Here is an 18996-nt window from a genome sequence, read left to right on the forward strand (position 1 = left end):
TACTTGTTCACCACGGAGCAGCCACCCAAGAGCACACCCTGGGCACAGCCCTCCCTGCATGTAGGGGTGTAAGGAAGAGCCTGGGTAGCACGTGGCAGCTGTTTAGGATGTTGCTTTGCTCATGGCTAGAAGATACTGAGAATGCCAAGAGGAGGAGGAGTATGGAAACTCTCATCAGTTGGAAGACTTCCTCCACAGCCAAAGTCTTGGTTGAATGAACAAGTTGTTGTTTTCTGTCCAGATCCTCCCAGGTTGTTTTCCTGGCTCCTTAATACTGAGTTAGGAACAGCTAATTAGCTACTCATTAAGACTATCAGCATGCTATCAAACAGAAAAGGATGCTTTTCTGAGCATTGCCTGGTTGTTGCTGTCGTTGTGATTTGCTTATCTTCAGGGAGAGATTTGCCTCTCTGTGGGAAGAACCTGGGTGCTGGCTCCTCACTGTCTCTGGGGCCTAGAGCAGGGTCACCAGGTGAGGTGGAAGAAACTCTCCTCTCCTGCATGGATGAGATGTGACATCCTCATCTGACCACCAGGACGTGTTCCCCAGCCTTTTGCTTTGTGTCCCACGGTTCCAGCGTGGTGGCAGCACCAGTGGAGGGGAATGCCCAGTCACTCCCTGGGAGGTCAGAGCATCATAGAGTTCATTTGGTTGGAAGGGACCTCTAAAGGTCACCTAGTCCAACCCCCATACAATAAGCTAGGACATTTCCAACTAGACCAGGTTGCTCAGAGCCCCATCAAGCCTGACCTCAAATGTCTCCAGAGATGGGGCCTCCGCCACCTCTCTGGGCAGCCTGTTCCAGTGACCCACCACCCTCATGGTAAAGAACTTTTTCCTAATGTCCCACCTAAATCTACCATTTTCTAGCTTAAAACCATTACCCCTTGTCCTGTCATTACATGCCCTTTTGAACAGCCCTTTTCCAGCCTTCTTTAGGCTCCTTTTAGGTATTGGAAGGCCACTTTAAGGTCCCCCTGCAGTCCTCTTCAGGCTGAACACACCCAACTCCCTCAGCCTGCCTTCATCAGAGAGGTGCTCCAGCCCTCTGATCATCTTCATTGCCCTCTTCTGGACATGCTCCAACAGGTTCACATCCTTCTTTTCTTGAGGGTTCCAGAGCTGGACTCAGTAGTCCAGGTGAGGTCTACCCAGGGCAGAGCAGAGGGACAGAATCACCTCTCTTTATCTGCTGGCCCCACTTCTTTGGATGCAGCTCAGGATGTGCTTGGCCTTCTGGGCTGCAACTGCACATTGGTGGCTCATGTCTAGCCTTTGATCCACTGGTATCTCCAGGTCTTTTTCCACAAGGCTGCTCTCTAGCATGTCTTTCCCCAGCCTGTATTGATATCTCTGGTTGCTCTGGCCTAGGTGCAGGACCATGCACTTGGCTTTGTTGAACTTAATGAGGTTCACTTGGGCCAATTTCTCCAGCTTGTCCAGGTCCCTCTGGAAGGCATCCTGTTCCTCTGGCATATTGACTGCACCACCCAGCTTAGTGTCATCAAAAATCAACACTTTGAACTATTACTGGAAGTTACTTTCTTCAACAATGATGTCACAATTTGACTCAGGATCAGCAATTAAACCAGTCACAATAATACCCCCAGGTAGGGAAAGGAGAGAGAGACTTTCCCTGGTCTTGGCCTTCCCTCTCCCAGTGGTGGTTGGGTCTGGGCATGCCTTGGGGCTGGGAGGGGACAGCCTTGGGGACCGAGGGTGGTGGCAGAATCACCACAGATGAGCCCAAGGGTGCAGGGGCTGTCTCCTCCCTCCTTCCACGGGGGTGGGGGGGTTTCCTGCGGGTTGGGTGGATCTCCTCCTGGGCTTGGTGTTTCCTGCTGCGTCCCCAGAGCAACGCTATCTGGCGGTGGCAGCCTGGATCTGGGTGCCGATTGATGTGTTTGTGCCTTGAATAATCACAGCTTTCAAACAGCAGTTCCTGTGTTGGATGAGTTGACATTTGGAGAGGAGCAGCAGCAGCTTATTAAATTGAAAATAGGGGAGGGAAAAAAAAAAGGAAGATGCGAGGAAGCGCTGTGCTCCAGGTTGCCTCTTTGTTCATGTTTTTCAAGCTCTCTGCCTTTCTCTTCCCTCTTGGCCTCTGGGTTCTGCTGGTTTTGATTCATTGCCTTCAGATCCACTGCAGGACTTTGCACGAACCGAACTGCTTTACACCTTAAAAAGCTTCAGAACCTTGAGGAAGAAATGCTTGTGTTGAGACACAGAAGGTGGAGCGGCTGGTGGCTGCTCTGAGGCTGCAGTGACCAGCCCCTGCCTCATCCTAGCCGGGATAAAACCCTCAACCTCGCTGGGTAAACGGGACCTCACTCATCTTGTAGCTGGTTTTTACCTTAAAGCCTTTATTTGCTTTAAACTCTGAAAGCATTTTGCTCTTCAGCCCTGGTCTAGCAGGGTCATGCCTGTTCATGCCTGAAGATGCTCTGGGTGTTACAGGAACCAGGCACAAACCATTTTCCTTTGGGAAGAGGCTGCAGGAGGGGGGAGAGTTTCTGGAGACGTGCTGAGATGCCCTTTTGGGCTGCAAGGGGTAATCATTGATCATTTTTACAAGAATTGAGCAAGAGGGGTTTATTCTTTGTTTGTTATGGCTATTGAGAAGTGGTTTTGGCTGGGGGGTGGGAGGCAGGGCAAATTCCAGATGTAAAGGCAAGATTGGCAACAAAAAGGACACAGCTGGGCAAAGAGCAGAGCGGTGACATTATGGAGATGTTTCCTATTGTGTTTTGTTGTTTTTCCCTTTTGTTGCAATTAAATATGGTCTGTCTCTGCCCTGGGAGTGCCAGCTCTGTGTGATGCCCACTGTCCTCTGCCTCTGCTGCTTTCTGGGCATCACTGAGGGTTTGTCTCCAGGCATTCCAGCCTGGCAGTGCTGTGTGGGATGGTGCTGCTGGCCATGGGCTCCACGGAGCATGAGGAGACTGAGGTCTGGTTTCTGTCCTTGATTTGATTTTTGGTTTGCTCTTGGCTGTGCCACAGAGATTTTTTCTGGAGGAGGAGCTGGCAGTATTTGTGGTGCCTCAGTTCTCCCATTTGCAAAGCTAGAGTTGTTATCTCCACCAAGTACAGAGTGTGGGGATGCCTGCAGGAGAGCTTTGATACTGGTGTGCAGCCTTAGTGCCAGCAGCAGGGATCATGGAATGGTTTGGGTTGGAGGGACCTTCAAGATCATCTAGATCCTGCATGGGCAGGGACACCTCCCACCAGCCCAGGCTGCTCCAAGCCCCATCCAACCTGCCCTTCAACACTGCCAGGGATGGGGCAGCCACAGCTTCCCTGGGCAACCTGAGCCAGGGTCTCACCCTCACAGCCAAGAATTTCCTCCTCATGTCCAACCTCAGTCTCCCCTCTTCCAGTTTTAATCCATCCCCCTTGTCCTCTCCCTCCCTGCCCTTGTCCCAAGCCCCTCCCCAGCTTTCCTGGAGCCCCTTCAGGCACTGGAAGGTGCTCTAAGGTCTCCCTGGAGCCTTCTCTTCTCCAGGCTGAACACCACAGCTCTCTCAGCCTGTCTCCAGAGCAGAGCTGCTCCAGCCCTCCCATCATCATTTTGGCCTCCTCTGAACTTGCTCCAACCATTTCATATCCTCCTTGTATAGGATCCAGAACTGGACCCAGTACTGCAGGTGGGGTCTCACCTGCAGAGCAGAGGGGGAAGATCCCCTTCCTTCACCTGCTGCTTTTGATGCAGCCCAGGACACGGTTGGTTTCTGGGCTGGCAGCACACATGGGTGGCTCATGGGGAGAGATGAAGAAGAACTTGGTGTGGTTCTGATTGTAGGATTTTCGTTCCCTTAAAAAAACCAACACAAACACTTTCTTTCAATGTGAAATGTCTTATTGGACTCGGGGTGAGGAAGAGTTAGTGAAATATTTTATTTCTTTATAAATTACTCTTTAAAATGGAATAACCCCATTAGAATTAAATAGCAGGAAGTTTTTAATATTAGGATTTTGGTTTGCTGATTGTTCTGAGCAATAATATTTATACTGCAGCAGGGCCTGGAGACCCTGACTCTGGCCAAGTCTTTGTTGTCCTCTGCTGTATTTGACTGATTCCTACCAGGAAGATGTTGGGAGCTGTGGGTGCCTGAGGCTGGACAGGGTAGGAGCAGGGACTGTTGCCTGGGGCAGGCAGGGGCCAGGGGTCCAGAGGGGCTTGCAGCAGGGGGGTGAGTCCTGCAGCACCCCATGGTGGTGTGGGATGGGCAGAGGGGGTCCAGGCTGCCCACTGGGCATCCCCACTGGTGGGCTGGAGGGGTAGGACACGACCCAGGCTGTGGCTCTGATGGGGTGACCTGTCCTTCTGCTCCCCAGGGGATGCCTGGCGGCTGGAGGACGACTGCACAGACCCCCCCAGGGATCCCCAGCTGGGCACGGCGGTGGAGGACGCCCCGTTCAGCTACTTCCGCACCCGTTCCTTCTACATGAGGAAGAGCCTGTCGGTGGACAACCACCTGGGGGCCCTCAGCTATGCTGTCCACCCAACCGAGACCAAGGCCGAGCGCGTCAAGACCAAACTGCGGCGGCAATTTGTGAGTACTGGGGGCTCTGCCCCCCCTGCACCCACACACAGCTCCCCAAAAACACCCGCCTCTCCAAGAGCTCCTTCGATGTGCAGCGTTACCACAACCACAGCAAAAAGGGCTTCTCTAGCCTGGTGGAGCAGATGGCAGCAGCAGCTCGAGTTGGCCCCAGTGGTGGCAGAGCCCCTCCCTGCCTGCCCTAGGTGTGATCCCCTCCAAAACTGTCCCCTGCTTGGGCAGAAGAGCTGTGGTCCCTCCTCCCTGGCTCCCCCCAGGGCTGTTGCTGGCCCAGGGTGGCTGTTGCCCAGCTGGGTGACATGTGGGATGGGTGTCTTGTCCCTGGGAGCTGCTGTCCAATGTATGGAACAAGGCTGAAAGTGGGAAATGAGTTTTCCTGTCCTCTGCCTCACCTGCACAAGCCACTGGGACTTCTTGAGGGTTTGCAGAAGAGCTGGGCTGAACAACAAGGCAGCACTGGGGCTCTGGAGCAGCTCAGCCCTTTTGAGCATCCTGGTGGCAGGACCATGGGACATCCAGGGCTATGTCAGGGCTGTGCCACAGCTGCAGGAGGCTCTGATCAATGTTTAATGGGCTTTGCTTCTTCTCTTTCCCAGAGACACCTGATAGGGGGGTTTGTATGGCCTTCCTGCTGCCTTGTTTCTGGCCCCGGGGTTGTAATGAGGGCTCAGGTGTCCCCTTGCTGAAAACACTCCCTGTTGGGCTGAAATGGGTGAGAGCATCAGTACAATGGGGGTGGATGCCTGTGCAACCCAGAGTGCTGCCAAAAGCTGCTGGCTGAGGCAGGGAAGCTCACCCTTCCCTGGGCTTCAGACAGATGCATCTTTTGAGACGCCCTGTCCCCAGAGTCTCTAATTTTCTTCTAGCCTGGAGGAGGGGCTGATCCCCCACTGGGTCCTACAGGCTGGAGCTGCTTCTGGTGTCCTCTGGGCTGCGTCACTGCCGGCTACGGGCAGGTCTGGGGGCTCATCCTCCCTGCTTGTGCTTGGACTATTAAGTGTAGCTGCTCCTTTTCTCCCCGGGAGGACAGTTCTGACCCTGGCAGCACGTTGGTGTTTGTCTGGAGCAGCAGCAGGTGCCTGTGGGGGTGAGTCTGGGGTCCGGCCCTGCCAGCGGCTCCGTGAACCGGCTCTGGGGGAGCTTCTGCCTTGGGCTCAGGAAGCAAGTGAAAACCTCAGGGATGGAGATAAACAGAAGTGGGACAGGGCATCTGATGAGCGGCTGAAAGACCTTGGAGGTGTTTAAGATGATGAGGTCCTGCTGCAGGGTAAGGCATGTGTGTCTGCTTCACCTGTCTTTCAGCCTGGACCTGCAGCCCCAGCTGCGCCCAGGAGAGGAGTGGGGAGAGGAGGTCTCTGAGATGTTGAGGACTGTTTCTCTTTCAGAGGTGGTTTTTCACTATCTCCATGGGACCTGCCACCCACAGCCCCCCTGCTGCAGCAGAGGTGGGTGCAAAAGGCACGGAGGGACTTGGGCTCTCAGCCCAACCAGCCTCCTGGAGCCTGCAGAGAGGTGGGCTCTGCCTGTCCCACGGGGCAATCCTCTGCTCACCACCGTGCTGGCAGATCTCTGTGCTGCTCTTGTGGCTGATTCACTTTCCCTCTGGCTTCACAAAGTTTTGGGGCCTTTAGTTTTCCTTCGTCTACCTATAGAGCTGATTTATGTCCCTCTAGGAACACAGCATGATTCTGTAGGGTGATTTTTTTTTTAAAAATATATTTTTTAGATTTCCTATGTCATTTCTAGTTTGTGTTAACTCTGAAAGATGTTGTTGCTCTAGGCTCAGCCATGGGCTGTGACCTTGTGAGACTTACTGAGAAAAGCAGGCTCATCCTACCTGGAAAGGGCCTTACAGCAGAGGCTTGGGGCAGCAAGTATGCAAGAAACTCCTTAGTTGGGGCCAGTACAGGACCAGCACTCCCCACACAGCTCTAGAGGTTGGCTTTTAGGTTCAAAGCAAAGGTCCTGCCAACCTGGGGAAGTTATTTCCAAGAATAGGTAGCTAGTGCTGGCCTCCATGTTCTCCCAAGGTTTGGAAGTCACTTTGTGTCTCTGTGCTGGAGGTGTTGCAGCTTTCCCTGGTTTCCCTGCCCAGTCCTGGCTGGTGGTGGAATTGGTGCTGGGTGAGTGCTGCTCACCACAGGCACAGCACAGCATTTGCAGGAGAGGGTATGATTTGCCTTTTCTGCAGTGGCTCATCTGGGACCTTTTAGGAAAGTCCGTATTGAAACCTTGGTTCATTTTTCTGGGCTTTTGCACTTACCCAGCTCGTAACTTTAGATTTCTGGCTTGGCTGTTTCCATGTTGACAGGCTGAGCTGCCTTTGCCTTGTGATGCAGCTGCTTGGTTTTCTATTTCTGGAATTGCTGAGAGTGAGGGGGGAGGCTTCTGATGCAGGGCTTTTGGGGGGCAGCTGGGACCCTACCCTTGCAGGGGGGATGGAGAAGGCTCTTGCCTGCCTGCATCCCATGCCATGCTTTGGTCTCACATCCATCTGCCCAGGCTCTCTGCCTAGTGAAGGCTCCCTGTTGGTCATGGGCATCTAGGCTTCTCCAAGGGAGAATTTATTGTAGCTCATCTGAAAACATTTGAGGTTGGTGTCCCTGCACCCCTGGGTGCTGGAGCACAGCCAGTGTTGCCAATGCATCTTTCTGCTTCCCTGCTGGTGCTCAGGGAGCACCTGCAAATCCTGCTCCAGCTCCGTTCCCCAGGAGCAGGTGCTCTTCCCATGTCTGCCAGGGGTGAGCATCCCTGCCTGCTTCCCAGAGCGTGGTGGAGGGTGGATTTCCCCCAGCCAAGTAGCTGGTGGCATGTGTCTGCAGCCCCACTGCTGACATGTGATGGATCTGTGCGTAGAGATTACTCAAATTTGCATAATTTGAATTTTAAATGAATTCCAATTATTGCGATTGTCAGAAGGAGTTTTCTTTTGCACAAGTCTTTCCTTTTAACTCCTCTAAGGCTGGTAATATTGGTGGCATTTCTGCCTTTGAGAGCAAGGAACATTTAATGGCTTTGGACATTTGTGTGTCACATGGATGTCCTGCCTTGCCCCAGTGGGTCCAGTGTGTCTGTGCTGGGATGCACGTGACAGCCACAGCCAGGGCTGTGCTCTGAGACCTTGTGTGTGTTGTTCTGAGTCACTCACTGATGGGGAAAGGGACTGTTATGGGTTGTGTGCCCAGCTTGATCACCAGGCAGCAAGGAGCAGGGCTGGGACCTTCTGCAGTGTCTCCTGCCTGTGGGAGGAGGAGGAGAGTGACAACTGCTGTGTTACAGGCTGTGGGGAAACTTCTTGTCTTCAGAGGAGCCTTGATCATTAAAGGCAGCATTAACTATTAAACTCAGTATTAGCCTTATGAAGCATTAAAGGAGGAGTCACTCAGGACTGAGTCACTGTGATGACTACTAGGACAGTCAGGGAAGATTACAGCAGGACTCTGAGAAAATTTGTACTCTTTTATTTTTCCTCTTGGGACTTTGAGAATAACTCTGTATCTAGGCCAGTGGTTCTGGTGTTGCCCACTGACATTGGGATGTTAAGAGAAAACGTGTTCATCTGACAGCACAAATCCTGCTGCTCCCTAGAGAAGAAGAGCCAGCAGGGCCCAGTGTGCTGGCCGTGGGTCATGAGCTTCATTTGCAGCAGGTCTCTTATCCTGACCCCTCTGCTTCCCTGACATGAAATGCTGCTCTTGTGCACCACAGAAGAGTAGGGCAGTTCGTGCAGGTGGGATGGAGGAGAGCAGGGTTGGCATTGCCCTGCCACACAGCTCTGCCTGGTGCTGCCACAACTGGCTTGATGCTTTAATTATTGCATGTTATAAGAAGGAGAGAATCCAGGTTATGTTGCTTACCTGCCTGTGTTCTCATGCACATTTATTTTATTAATGTATCTTAGGGAAGCTGTGGCTGCCCCATCCCTGGCAGTGTTGAAGGGCAGGTTGGATGGGGCTTGGAGCAGCCTGGGCTGGTGGGAGGTGTCCCTGCCCATGCAGGGGGGTGGGACTAGATGGTCTTTTAAGGTCCCTTCCAACCCAAACCAGTCTGTGATTCTATTATATGAGTCTATGTTTCTTTAGTTATTATTATCTTTTGTATGGTATTTTTTCCAGGCAGTCATTCTGTTATGAAATGTCTGTGTCCTCCAGGAGAGGCTTTAAGCTCTGTTTGTCTTGGGAGCACAACAGGTGAGTTGAGCAGAGGTAATCCTTGCCTTACAAAACCCATAATGAAGGAGAAAAGGATAACTGGAATGGTAGGGCCTGGCAAAAGGAGGCAGTGAGAAGACAAACTCACTTTGTGGTGGAAACTTGATCTGGTGCTCACTGAAGTGCCTGGGCTGTAGAGGAGGCAGGTACTGGCTGATGTGCACACACCCAGCTCTTCCTTTTCCCGTGGTTTTTGGGTATCCAACCAGAGGCTGCTCCTGTTCCTGGTGGATGCTGTAGCCATGCTGGGCAGGTGGAGCACACGGGTCTGTCTGAAGCCTCCTTGCCCCAGAGCATCCCTGGGATGTGAACATCCCAGTCTGGGTTGTTGGGCAGAGCCTGGAGCAGAACTGTTTCTGCTTGTGGGACATACTCTCTGCTATCCTGATGGTTTGGGCTTGTTCTGAGTGTGCAGGGACTCACCCAGGCTCCTGGGTGCAGGCTGTCAGCTCTGTGCAGCCTGTGCTGTGATGATGATGGTGGTGACACCAAAGCCAGCTCAGCCCTGCTCTGATCCCACCAAGCCAGTGACATCTCACCGGTGGTGAAGCATTTGGTTACTGCCAACAGTGCTAGAAAACTTCCTGATACTTGACTTCAGAAACTGTTACCAACCAGCCAATTGGTACTTGTGTGCACCCTGAGGTTTAGTGGAACAAGAAAAGGAAAAAAAAAAATAAATTACAGGCTGGAGGCACACATGAGGCAGGTGAACTGTGTTTTGTGAAGAGGTGGAGCAGAGAGAGTCCAACCTGAGAGAATCTAATGGAGGCTCCGAGGATGATGAAGGGGCTGGAACACCTGCCTGATGAGGAAAGGCTGAGAGACCTGGGGCTGTTCAGTCTGGAGAGGAGAAGCCTGAGGGGGGATCTAATGAATGTCTATCAATACATGAGGGCAGCAAGAAGGCAGGACAAGCTCTTGTCACTTGTGCCCTGGGACAGGACGAGGGGCAATGGATTCAAACTGGAGCCCAGGAAGTTCCACCTCAGCATGAGGAAGAACTTCTTTGCTGTGAGGGTGACAGAGCCCTGGGACAGGCTGCCCAGAGAGGTGGTGGAGTCTCCTTCTCTGGAGACTTTCCAGACCTGTCTGGATGCCTTTCTGAGTGACCTGCCCTAGTTTTGGTCCTGCTCTGGCAGGGGGGTTGGACTGGATGATCTTCAGAGGTGCCTTCCAACCCCTAATGTTCTGTGACTCTGTGAGAGTGTTGGGTGTCCTACTGGATCCACGCAGATGCTGCCCTCAATTCTGCCCAGTTTCAGTGCTGCAAAGGGAGCTGATGGAGGCACACTCTGTATCATCTAATTGTGCCCAGCCCCCTGGCAAGTTGCTCACTCTCTGACTGTTGTGCTTTGATGTGTAGGTAAAAAATACAATCCCAACCTGATAAATAATGTGACGTTTGAGGCGCAGAGCAGCTTTCCCAGTGGAGAGCAGAGCAGGCAGCAGAGCAGTTCCTGGGAGCAGGCACCGAGTGGGAGAGGCCCTGTGAATCACTCAGCTTTGCAAATTAGTGCAGGAGGGAACCGACACAGAAATGCTTTAAGCCAAAACATACCCAGCTCATTTCTTTGATGACTGTGGTTTTAATTGCAATGGCAGCTCCGAGTGTCCCAGCAAGTGCTTTGCTGTGCCTGTATTAAAGCAGCAGGGGCTTGGGAAGGGGAGGGTGTGCTCTGGGTCTGCCCTGAGCCCCCCCACACAAAGGGAAATGTCTCCGGGGGGCAGGAATCAGAGGGGCACCCTTGGAGAGACCACTTGAAGCTGGGCTGGTGGAGAGGGGGTTGCTCATGGTGTGTGTGCACAGTGCAACACATCCCGCTTTTTTAGAGCTGAACTGGGAACAGGTGCCTGTGACAAAGAGCACAACCTGAGCGTGCTGCAGTGGGTGTTCCCATGGCTGCTCCTCGGGGTGGAGGAGGTGCAGGCTGTGCTTCCCCCTCTTGGGACGGAGTGAAGTGACCGCAGGGTGCTGTGCAAGTTCAGTGCTGGCAGAAATGATCTTGGAAGAACTGGAAGAGGGGAGATTTACATTAGATATAAGGAAGGAATTCTTTCCTGGGAGGGTGGTGAGACCCTGGCCCAGGTTGCCCAGAGAAGCTGTGGCTGCCCCATCCCTGGCAGGTTGGATGGGGCTTGGAGAAACCTGGGCTGGTGGGAGGTGTCCCTGCCCATGCAGGGGGGTTGGAACTAGATGATCTTCAAGGTCCCTTCCCATCCAAACTGTTCTATGATCCTACCTGCTCTTTGCCACTGGGAGCTCCTGCTGCTTTGCTTGGTACCTGTGTAGGGCTTGTCAGGTGTCAGGACATCTTCTGAGGGTCAGTCTTGCTCACCTAAGGTTGGTTTTTGGTCAGCCGTGCTGGCTCATCTCTCTGCTGGAGCCAGATGTCTCTGGCACCCTCCATGGCAAGGCTGACAGGTCCCTGAGCTGCCAGGCCTGAGCAAGGGCAGCAGAATCCCACAGCAGCAGGGGTTACTTTTCTCAGCATCTGGATTCGACTGGAGGGTGATGATCCTCCTGTTCACCTCTGCCCTGGTGATGTGTCTCTGCCATTAGGATGCAGGAAGATTCCCCAGTGCAGTCTAAGAATGTGTTCTGCACCTTGGGCATTTAATAGAAAATGTTGGTTATTGGACACTTATGAATGCAAATGCCTTGGAGTGCTTTGCTGAGACAGGTGGGAGATGGGCAAATAATCATCTCCTTTTCCTGCCTCTGCTGCTTTGCCAGCCCAAGCTGGCTCTCAGTGCAGTGAAACCTCCTCCCTGGGCTCTGCCAGCCCTTCCTGACCATCCTGCCCATGCCAGGGATGGTTGGGAGTAGGCTCATCCCCCCTTTGTGCAGTAGGATTTTTTGCATGCCTTCCTGATAGATGTTCATTCTATTCATCCTCTCCCACACCCAGTTTTCCCCAGGGCTTTGTGTGTTGGGCATCTTCATCCAAATCTGGGCAAGGCTTGGGCACCTGGGAGCTAAACATCTCTGGGGACGCAGCAGAGGGTGCAGAAAATACTGACTCAACCAAGCCCCTTCCTCCTGTTGCAGAGACTGGGTGAGCAGGGCACAGCCTGGGAGTTGCCTGTGGCACATTTTGGCTACTGGAACGTTTTTCTGGTGCTCTCAGCAGTCTTGGTGGTGCCTGTGCTGGCTTGATGGGATGGCAGCAGAAGCCTGTGCCTGTGGTAAGGGTGTGTGTGGGGCTGAAGCCAGTGTGGAAAGGTTACAGGCTCCAACAACTCTGCCAGTAGCAGCGAAGATCCTGGGTGAGGCAGCAGGAAACCACGCAGAGTTCCAGCAGCAGAGGTTCAATGGCTTTGCAAAGGGGCAGCTGATGACTCCTGAATTGCTCCATCCTGTGTGCTCAGTGCTGATGCATGACATGTCGTAGGTTCCCAGAAGTGTGCAGATGCTCTTTCCTCCTCTGCCCTGCAAACCCTGGGTTCTTGGCCCTGCAGGAGCCTTCTCCCACAGCTACAACCTGAAGGCATCCAGAGAAGGGCAGTAGAGCTGGGGAAGGGGCTGGAGCACAAGTCTGAGCAGGAGCAGCTGAGGGAGCTGGGGGTGTCCAGCCTGGAGACCAGGAGGTGAGGGGAGACCTGCTGGCTCTGCAGCTCCTGAGAGGAGGCTGGAGCCAGGGGGTTGGTCTCTGCTCCCCAGGAACAAGTGACGGGACAAGAGGAAACGGCCTCAAGTTGTGCCAGGGGAGGTTCAGATGGATATTGGGAACAATTTCTTCCCTGAAAGGGTTGTCAGGCTGCCCAGGGCAGGGGTGGAGTCCCCATCCCTGGAGGGATTGCAAAGCTGTGTAGATGTGGTGCTGAGGGACGTGGGGCAGTGGTGGCCTTGGCAGTGCTGGGTTAGTGGTTGGACTTTATGATCTTCCAAGGTATCTTCCAACGAAGGCAATTCTATTACTCTATCCATGGGTTGGTGTGTAGCTGCCAACTGCTTGTATAGAACATTTACAGTCCCACCAGGGGTTCTCCAGCTGCCACCAGCAAACCTCTGCTGGTTGTGGGGACCTGCAGGCAGAACTGGAGCATGTGCTCCCTCTCTCAGATAGAAGGAGCAGGAATTCAGGTGTGAGAAATTTTTCTGATTCTGGAAACTACTCCGTAATTGTGTCTTAAATCTACTTAGTGATATTGGTTTAATGTTTCACACAGAGCAAACCACATTGCACTTGTAGATCACCCAGAGGAAGCCTCTCCTGTTTGATGTAAGCCCTTTGAGACCTGCTGATGGGCAGTTGTTCAGGGCTTGGAGGGCACAGTCTCTGACAGGGCTTTCAAATAAATAGTAGCTGGGGGCCCCTGTGCTTGAATCTGGAAGGTGTTTATTGGCAAGGGACAGACTTGGGGGTTTATTTGAATGCTGCCGTTTTGCAAGTTGAGTACTAGGGCAAACTACGTATCATTTCACAAGGGAAGACAGGTTGGCTTTGCTCCTGGCTTGGACCTGTCCGAATAATTGATGCAGACTACTAGGAAATGGCCTCTAGATTCAAAAGATAAGAACCACAATGGAAACCCGGCACGATTTCCCTGCAAACCCTCAGTGTTTGCTCCCTCTGCTGGCTCTGCTCTAGGAAGGAGCAGCCGTGGTGGGGATGCTGGAGGGGGACAAGGCTGGCAGCGGGTGGTGGGGGGAGCATCCCCAGCTGAAGGAGAGAAAACCAGGGACTTTCCAGCCTCCCATTCCTTACGTTTTGCTTCTGGGCAAGGAGCATCAGATGCAGGGAAAGCAGCAGGCCTGAGGGGGAAAGCAGAGTCCTTTGCCAGCTTCCAGTTTTATTCTGCTTCTCCAAGCTAGACAAGCTAAAAACGTGCCCTGTGTCCTTTGATATTTGAATTTTGTGTGAAGAAAACAACTACAGGGAATTAAAAATGAGTGTGACATTAATTTGTGAGCTAGAGCATTCCTCCTCTGCAGCAGGACTGGGCCACAATGTGAAACTTAAATGAGTTTTCCAGTTAGTGCTGCTGCCTGGGCTGGAGTCTCCACAATGTGGGCTGGGCTGGGATGCCCTGGGCAGTGGTGGATGCTTTAGCCAGTGATGGTCCAGCTGGGTGGAGCAGCGAACACTTTTGGATGGCTCTGTCTTGCTGGGCACACCAGGGCTTGTGCTGGCAGGGCCAGGACCAGTTTCTGTCTGGGGTGAGGAGGTGCCTCTTCATGGCACAGCTTCTCTGCCTGTCTTTGGCTGGTTGTCCCTTCCCAACAGCTGGGTGTGATGGTGGCAATGGCCACGTCTGCTGCACCGGTCCTTCCTGGCCTCTGCATCCAGCCAGAGTGGTTCTGGTTGCTGAGGTTGTTCCTGTTGGTCCCCAAGGGAACAGTCTGGTGGGTTTTGTAATCCTGAGTTCTTTTTACAGAAAAAAAACTCCAAAACATCTGGGCCCTGTGGTTTGCCAGCAAGAATTGCTTTGGGATTGGTTGTGGTTTTGTGATTGGTTTGAAGGAGGTAACTGGACATGCTAGTGAGGCCCCTGGATGTTGTAGCCCAGCTCAAGATCAGAGCATCCCAGTGTGTAGGAAATCAAGAAAGGGAGCCAGGAGAGCCACATGGTTAAAGAGGGAACTGCTGGGCAAACTCAAGTGGAAGAAGAGAGTCTACAGGTCATGGAAGGAGGATCTGGTCACTTGGGAAGGGTATAAAACTGTTGTCAGAGGATGTAGGGAGGCAACTAAGAAAGCTAAAGGTCTCATTGGAATTAAACCTTGTGAGAGAGGCCAAGGACAACAGAAAGGGCTTCTTCAAATATATTGCAGACAAAACTAACACTAGAGGCAATGTAGGCCCATTGCTGAATGAGGTGGATGCCCTGGTGATAGAGGGTACAAAGAAGGCAGAGTTACTGATGCCTTATTTGTCTCTGTACTGCTGGAGACTGTCCTGAGGAGCCCCAGAGCCCTGAGGCCCCAGAGGAAGTCAAGAAAAAGGGGGAGTTTGCCTTGGTTGATGAGGACTGGGTTAGGAATCAACTAAGCAAACTAGACATCTGTGTGGGTCCTGATGGGATGCACCCATGGGTGCTGAGGGAGCTGGCAGAAGTAATTCATTGCTAGGCCACTCTCCATCATCTTTGGTAAGGCGTGGGGAAGAGGAGAGGTGCCTGAGGAGTGGAGGAAAGCAAGTGTCACTCTTCAGAAAGGGTAAGAAGGAGGACCCAGGTAACTATAGGCTGGTCAGCCTCTCCTCCATCCCCAGAAAGTGATGGAACAACTTATCCTCGGTACTGCCTCTGGGCATATAAAGGGTGAGAGGGTCATTAGGAGCAGTCAACATGGTTTTACCAGGGGCAAGTCATGTTTAACCAACCTGATAGCCTTTTGTGAGGACATAACCAGGTGGATAGATGATGGTAGAGCAGTGGATGTGGTTTATCTTGATTTCAGTAAAGCATTTGACACCGTTTCCCACAGCATCCTTGTGGTTAAACTGAGGAAGTGGGGTCTGAATGATGGGGTAGTCAGGTGGATTGTGAACTGGTTGAAGGAAAGAAGTCAAAGACTTGTGGTCAGTGGGACAGAGTCTAGCTAGAGGCCTGTATCTAGTGGAGTCCCTCAGGGGTCAGTACTGGGACCAGTTCTATCCAATATATTAATCAACAACCTGGCTGAGGGAGCAGAGGGCACTGTCAGCAAGTTTGCTGATGATACCAAGCTGAGGAGAGTGGTGACTCACCAGAGGGTTGTGCTGCCATTCAGAGAGACCTGAACAGGCTGGAGAGCTGGGCAAGGAGAAATTGAATGAACTACAACAAGGGCAAGTGTAGAGTCTTGCATCTGGGGAAGAACAACCCCAGGTACCAGTACAGGTTGGGGGCTGAGCTGCTGGAGAGCAGCATAGGGGAAAGGGACCTGGGGGTCCTGGTGGACAGGAGGATGACCATGAGCCAGCAATGTGCCCTTGTGGCCAAGAAGGCCAGTGGCATCCTGGGGTGTATTAGAAAGGGGGTGGTTAGTAGGTCAAGAGAGGTTCTCCTCCCCCTCTATTCTGCCCTGGTGAGGCTGCATCTGGAGTATTGTGTCCGGTTCTGGGCCCCTCAGTTCCAGAAGGACAGGGAAGTGCTGGAAAGAGTCCAGCGCAGAGCCACAGAGATGATGAAAGGAGTGGAACATCTCCCTGATGAGGAAAGGCTGAGGGAGCTGGGGCTCTTGAGCTTGGAGAAGAGGAGGCTGAGGGGTGACCTCATCCATGGTTACAAATATGTTAAGGGCGAGTGTCAGGAGGACAGAGCCAGGCTTGTTCAGTGATGTCCAGTGACAGGACAAGGGGCAGTGGGTACAAACTGGAGCACAGGAGGTTCCATGTAAACATATAGAAAACCTTTTTCACTTTGAGAGTGACAGAGCCCTGGGACAGGCTGCCCAGAGAGGCTCCTTCTCTGGAGACATTCCAAACCCGCCTGGACACCTTCCTGTGTGATGTGCTCTGGGTGACCCTGCTCTGGCAGGGGAGTTGGACTAGATGATCTTGCAAGGTCCCTTCCAACCCCTAAGATTCTGTGATTGTGGTCCTTGGATCCCAGCCTGGTTGCTGCTCAGACCAGGTGTAGTATGTCACATCCTCTGCTCACCACAAGGTCCACCTGTGGGCCTTCTTTGTGCTTTCCTTGGTAGATCTGCTCCTCTGCTGTTCCTCTTGAGCCTTCTTGCTGTTGCTTTCCTGGACGTCAGGCAGCAAATCTGGTTGCCATACTCTGTCCTGTTACAGAGCTCACAGTCTGCAGGTCTTTGGGTGTTCTCCACCTGGGGAAGGCAGGTGTGCCAGGTTCTGGAGCAAATGGTGCAGCTGTTTGCAAAGTCAATCTCAAGATGTCTATCATCAGCCTTTGCAGAGTGCCAACCAAGCAAGTGCTTTGACAGCCTGAATCTTCAACACTTCAGGGGACTTCCCTTGCAAGCAGGTTGGTGCCAGGAGGTGCTTGTGCCTGGATAAGCACTTTGCAACATCCTTGTGGCTTCACACAGACTCAAGGACCTGGCGAGGGGATTCAGCTGCAGGGCTGGGAACAGCTTGGTGTGGGGGGTCTCTGTGGGTGGCACTTGGTGTGTGCTGGAAGCACCGGGTGCTGGGAAGCCTGGCGAGGGGCAGCCCGCCCGGGGACGGAGGGGACCGGTCGGTGTGTGCTGCAAAGCTCCGGTTTCCCGTTGGAAAGCCGGGAGCTCCGGGATTTGGTCGGTGGGGCCGGGGGTGCAGTAGCAGTTGTGAGCTGCAAGAGGTCTCTGCAGCACCGCGTTCGGCTCCGGCACCAGCTCCTCTTTGCTTAAGGGCTTCGTTCTACCCACCCCTTCCCTCCCTGGAGAGCTCTGAGGGCTCCTCAGCCTCCAAATCCTCACGTCCTCCCCACTCTTCCTTGCCTGGGGAAAACTGCCAGGGCTCTCCAAAGCTTTGGGGGGTTTATCGAGTCCCATATGTTGGTCACATCTGACCCTTCATCATTACCAAGTGTGGTTGGGGCTCTTTGCTGTCCCCTGCAGCTGCCCCAGAGCAAAGGTCTCTCTGTGTCCCAGCATGAGGGTGGTGGTGAGCAGAGTGCCAGGAGGTGACCCTGGTGCCACCAGAGCATGTTCATCCCACCACAGGCACCCAGGGGCCCAGCACCTAGAGCAGGGTTTGCTGCCTGCTTGCCTGTGCTGGACCTCACCTAAGGCGCAAGAGGGGGGACAGCAGCTTTGGGGGACATTGTTATGGACCAGAACCATATCTGAATGGAGCTTTTTCTCCCACCAAGACAGCCCCTCCTGTGTCTGCAGCCTCTGTGGGATCTTGGCAGGGGCAGAGCTGATCTTCAGCCCCAGCCCTTCCCTGCATGAGCAGCTCCCCTGGCAGTGCCCTGTGGCACGGTGGCCATCACCTCCTTCCTGGGACACTGGCCCATGTGGGGCAGAGGTGATGTGTCTGCCTTGTGTTGCCATGTGTCTCCTTTCCCCTTCTGTGCGTGTGCCCACCCCAGCATCTGGGAACGTGCTGGGCACCATGAGGTCTCTCTGGGCATGGACTGGAGCTGGTTCAGCATGTTGGGGCAAAGATGAGTGTGGAAGACAAAAGGTCTGGTGGGGACATGTCTCCAGCCGGCTGCAGAGGGGCCAGGGAGAGCTCTCTGCTGTCTCCAGAGTCCTTGGCAGGATCTCTGTGGGCGCTTTCACTCACTGAGAAGATTGTGGTGATGTCTGAAACCTCCCAAGGAGGACAGCAAAGCCGAGGTTTGGAGAAGGAGCTGGCAATGATCTCAAAGGGGACGTCGGAGGCTGAAGATTAAGCGGAGCATTTCCGGTGGGAAGAAGAAGATGTCTGGGGTCGGGTGTCACCTTGCCTTGACGGTAACAACAGCCTTGCTGCTGTTGGGAAGGATGGAAAAAGAAAGGATCCTGAAACCTAAGAGCTGTTTTGCTATTTACTTTGGTTCTGTTTTTACTCCAAGAATAGAAACAAAGACGATGGATTTGCATCACCAGGAGCAACTTGAGGAGGGAGGAGGAAGCGGTGGGGCCTCATTAGCAGCAGGAATGTGCTGGCAAGAGGAGGGCCCCGGTGACAGGGGAGGCAGTTTGACCTGGGGGTTCCTATTAGCATTTTGTTAATCTCACTTCTCCCCCCTTGTGTTTTTTTTTTTTTAATGACTAGTTTGTGAGCTTCTTAGCTCTTGCAAGAGAACATTGGCAGAGGCAGAAATAGCCCAGGCTTCAATGGAGAGTAAGGTGCCTTTGGAGGCACTTGCATAGTTGGGTCTTGATCTCCTGGAAAGAAAAGGAGATTTAGCTCTTTCTGCACTGACTATTTAGAAATCTTTGTCTGTCACATACAGAAAGCTGTTTTTCCTCCCTGCTCCTGCTGCAGTTGCATCTCTAGTCAGTCTGATCACACCAGAGCACTAAGAATAGCTGCAGAGGGGTGGTGATGAGGTGGCCCACAGCTGTGAGACCTTCAGCCTTGCTGATCCTCACCCTGGAGGAGGAAGGGTGGGATGGATGGTTTTGCTGTGGAGATCTTGATGCCTTGTTCCATGGCAAGGGATGTGCTCATTGCCAGCCTGCTGAAGCCTCCAAGAAGTCTGGGAGACTCCCTGGCACCCAGGACTGGCTGGCAGTGGAGTAGAAAGACAGTAACAATTTGGCACATGTGAGATCTTCCCTGTTTTCTTTGGCTGTTGCAGAGGTGGCTTCCCGAGGTAGAGAGAATAGCTTTTCTGAGATGCCCAGCTACCA

General features: G+C 53.1%; 1 protein-coding gene across 5 annotated transcripts in view; it reads left to right on the plus strand.

Moving 5' to 3' along the window:
• The window catches only part of LOC127390480 (ankyrin repeat and fibronectin type-III domain-containing protein 1-like), a 248294-nt gene that overhangs the window by 78489 nt on the left and 150809 nt on the right, over positions 1-18996 (plus strand). For all 5 annotated transcript variants that reach the window (XM_051632188.1, XM_051632189.1, XM_051632190.1 and 2 more), the window contains one exon: positions 4337-4554. In XM_051632188.1, coding sequence (XP_051488148.1) covers positions 4337-4554 — 218 coding nt within the window. The remainder of the gene's footprint in view (positions 1-4336; positions 4555-18996) is intronic.

This window comes from Apus apus, chromosome 14 (genome assembly GCF_020740795.1).
Source record: "Apus apus isolate bApuApu2 chromosome 14, bApuApu2.pri.cur, whole genome shotgun sequence".
In the NCBI taxonomy this organism is placed as follows: Eukaryota; Metazoa; Chordata; class Aves; order Apodiformes; family Apodidae; genus Apus; species Apus apus.